Source organism: Doryrhamphus excisus, linkage group LG8 (genome assembly GCF_037039965.1).
Source record: "Doryrhamphus excisus strain RoL-2023G ecotype Guam linkage group LG8, RoL_Dexc_Guam_v1.1, whole genome shotgun sequence".
In the NCBI taxonomy this organism is placed as follows: domain Eukaryota; kingdom Metazoa; phylum Chordata; class Actinopteri; order Syngnathiformes; family Syngnathidae; genus Doryrhamphus; species Doryrhamphus excisus.
Genome location: NC_136364.1, coordinates 20,544,660 through 20,548,262, shown reverse-complemented (window position 1 = coordinate 20,548,262; position 3,603 = coordinate 20,544,660). Strand labels below are relative to the sequence as shown.

General features: G+C 48.5%; 1 protein-coding gene across 1 annotated transcript; it reads left to right on the top strand.

Moving 5' to 3' along the window:
- The first annotated feature begins 875 nt into the window (after window positions 1-875).
- On the top strand, window positions 876-3,317 carry fzd9b (frizzled class receptor 9b). The gene has a single exon (XM_058080789.2). It carries the CDS (start codon window positions 1,212-1,214, stop codon window positions 2,973-2,975), a length of 1,764 nt encoding a protein of 587 aa, XP_057936772.2. The 5' UTR covers window positions 876-1,211; the 3' UTR covers window positions 2,976-3,317.
- The last annotated feature ends 286 nt before the right edge of the window (window positions 3,318-3,603 follow it).

The window sequence follows — 3,603 nt, the reverse complement described above, 5'->3', positions numbered from 1 at the left end:
GCATGCAGATGTTTCTATCGTAGTATGACTGAGTTGCGTAAAAACTTTCTTTAGCATGCAGATGTTTCTATCGTAGTATGACTGAATTAAGCAAAAACTTACACAATGTCATATCCGGGTACGGCTAACAAACGAGAAAAAACATTTTTGCAGAAGGAGAATATACGTATATCCTTGCAAATGCTTTTTGTGAGTATTTTTTCAATGGCAAAAAAAATTGCCCGCTTGCACTATGGATAATATATAAGATGGATAAATGATAAATGTACAACGTTTGGGGTTATTTACCACTTTATTCTCAAAAATCCCATTTTTTTTCTCAATATGGCCCTATTAAAACATGCAGCACATGTCCTAGCTCATGAAACATTATTAGTAATTGTTTTTTAACAATTAACAATAATTGGACAACATATCAAATACTGTGTGCAACAGATGTGACATATGCATGTTCTACATATTCAACCACTAGATGGAAACAATAGTCCTCTGCTAATCACCGCTGCTCTTCATTCTCCATTCTGGTTTGCATGTTTTGCAATGGATCGCCTTGTGAGAACCTTTGTTCGAATCACCCGACGACAAGTTTTAAGCATTAAGTATTTATTTTGATACACTAATGGAACTAATGATGCTGGTGACAGTGTGTATTAAAAAAGTTCAATATGATATTTCATACATGTTTGTGCAGATAAGACATATTTTGTGCAAAAGCAGATGTTGTTATTTGTCTAAACTAGAATAGAGAGTAGCTTGTTTCGCCCCATTATTATGTGTCTTTGAATGTGTGTGTGTGCGCGCAACAGCGTCCTCTGCCATCTGTGCTATCATTTCCCGCGTGGGGTGCCTGGGCTGAAATGTGAGATCCACGCGGCTCCTCCCCTTCCCCTCCTCTCCCTTTCCCCCCCCCCAGACGCAAGCCCGACTCCACACGGCTTTGCAGCCTCAGTGTGCGGGAGCCTGGAGGCGGCAGCACAACCTCTCGGAGCTCGGTCCGCTTCTTCTGCCTTTTTTCTCACGCTAGAGCCGACGGTCATGTGAAGGACTTCCAAGAAGAACTTTGATTCGGATTACAAGTTTGAAGACTTTTGTGATCTAAAGCGTGGACTGATTCAGAATCCAGCATGGGGGAGTAATCGGGAGCAGAGCACAGCCTCTAAATATATCCCAGCCTTATTCCCGTTTTTTCCATACGTACATTTTTAACCTCCATGATGAGCATGGATGGTTGTCCGCTGAAGGTGGTGATATTCCTGTGGTGCCTGTTGGTGATTTCCGGCTCCAGCTTTGAGATCGGTTCCTACGAGCTGGAGCGAGGAAGACCGGCCAAGTGCGAGCCCATCTCCATCCCCATGTGCGAGGGCATCGGATACAACCTGACCCGCATGCCGAACTTCATGAACCACGACGACCAGAAGGAGGCTGCTATTAAGCTGAACGAGTTCGCCCCGCTGGTGGCGTACGGCTGCGACGTGCACCTTCGCTTCTTCCTGTGTTCCCTCTACGCCCCCATGTGCACGGACAAAGTGTCCACCTCCATCCCCGCGTGTCGCCCCATGTGCGAGCAGGCACGGGAAAAGTGCGCCCCCATTATGAAGAAGTTCAGCTACACCTGGCCCGACTCCCTCGACTGCTCCAAGTTGCCCACTAGAAACGACCCCAACGCTTTATGCATGGAGGCGCCTGAAAACGAAACCAGAACTGAAGGTAAGAAAGGTGAAGGTATGCTCCCGGTGCCTCCTCGTCCCAGGCAGCCGGGCACCAGCAGCGGGCGCTCCACGAGTGGCGGCGGCGGCTCATGCGAGAACCCGGATAAGTTCCAGTTTGTGGAGAAGAGTCAGTCATGCGCTCCACGCTGCTCCCCCGCTGTGGACGTGTTCTGGTCCAGGCGGGACAAAGACTTTGCTTTTATTTGGATGACAGTTTGGTCCATCTTGTGCTTCGTCTCCACTGCTTTCACCGTACTCACCTTTCTCTTGGAGCCCCACCGTTTCCAGTACCCGGAGCGCCCCATTATCTTTCTCTCCATGTGCTACAACGTCTACTCCGTGGCCTTCATTATCCGATCCGTGGCGGGTGCTGAGAACATCGCCTGCGACCGGGAGCACGGTGAGCTCTACATCATCCAAGAGGGGCTGGAGTCCACGGGCTGCACCATCGTCTTCCTTATCCTCTACTACTTTGGCATGGCGTCTTCAATCTGGTGGGTCATCCTCACGCTCACCTGGTTTCTGGCGGCAGGCAAGAAGTGGGGTCACGAAGCCATCGAAGCCCACAGTAACTACTTCCACATGGCAGCTTGGGGCATCCCGGCTCTGAAGACCATCATCATTCTTACTATGAGAAAGGTAGCCGGGGATGAGCTGACGGGGCTGTGCTACGTTGGGAGCATGGACTCCGGGGCGCTTACCGGATTCGTTCTCATCCCGCTTTCCTGTTACTTGGTCATCGGCACGTCCTTCATTCTCACGGGCTTCGTGGCGCTCTTCCACATCCGCAAGGTCATGAAAACAGAAGGCACCAACACGGAGAAGCTGGAGAAGCTTATGGTAAAAATCGGCATCTACTCCATCCTCTACACCGTCCCCGCCACCTGCGTCATCGTGTGTTACTTCTACGAGAGGCTCAACATGGACTACTGGAAGCTGAGAGGCCGACAGGCCACATGCGGATCCTTCAACGGACACGGCGGCGACTGCTCCCTGCGGGACTCCGTTCCCACGGTGGCTGTCTTCATGCTGAAGATATTCATGTCTCTGGTGGTGGGTATCACCAGCGGGGTGTGGGTGTGGAGCTCCAAGACCCTGCAGACCTGGCAGGGTCTCTGCAGCCGGAAACTGACAGACAGGACTAGCGTCAGGAAGCCGTGCAGCGGGGCGAGCTGCAGCAGCACCCACTGCCACTACAAATCACCCGCTGTTGTTCTGCACGTGGCAAAGACGGACCTGCATACAGACAGTCCCACTAACGTCTGACACCCGCAAGCGTGTGTGTGTGTGTGTGTGTGTGTGTCCAATATAAGGAGCTGCTAAAAAAGACACCATTAAAGTGAGTCCCACAGGTCCAAGTCACCATGGTTCACTAACAGTATTCAATTGCCATATTGTTCTGCACAAAAAAGTGCAGTAGGAAGCTATTGTGGGATTTGTACCCCCCCCTGAGGCAGCACAATTAGTTGTATAAATCTGTATAAATGTTTATTTATTGTAAATATATTTAATTTAACATCATCTTTGAATGCATTATTCAAGGGAGATAAAGTGCCTTTCATAAAAACTGGCACATTTTTTTATTTTGGGATGAAAATAAATTTGTACAACTCATCTTCACCTCATTATGACTGTTTTGTTATTTTGGAAGCAATGTCCCCCACTGGGCTGCACGGTGGTTGAGTGGTTAGAGTGCAGACCTCATAGCTAGGAGACCAGGGTTCAATTCCACCCTCGGCTATCTCTGTGTGGAGTTTGCATGTTCTTTCTTTAAAAAAAAAAAACAGTATTCAGAAAATTAAATAAAACTAAAACTTAATCAATAAGTTAAATCAATTCTACATTTGCAGGACTTTACGCTAGACCAAATGAACTTCATTAGACTATGTCTTTG

What these genes read in the sequence shown, in the direction of transcription:
- fzd9b (XM_058080789.2), top strand. Translation starts at nt 1,212, where the DNA reads ATGATGAGCATGGATGGTTGTCCGCTGAAGGTGGTGATATTCCTGTGG.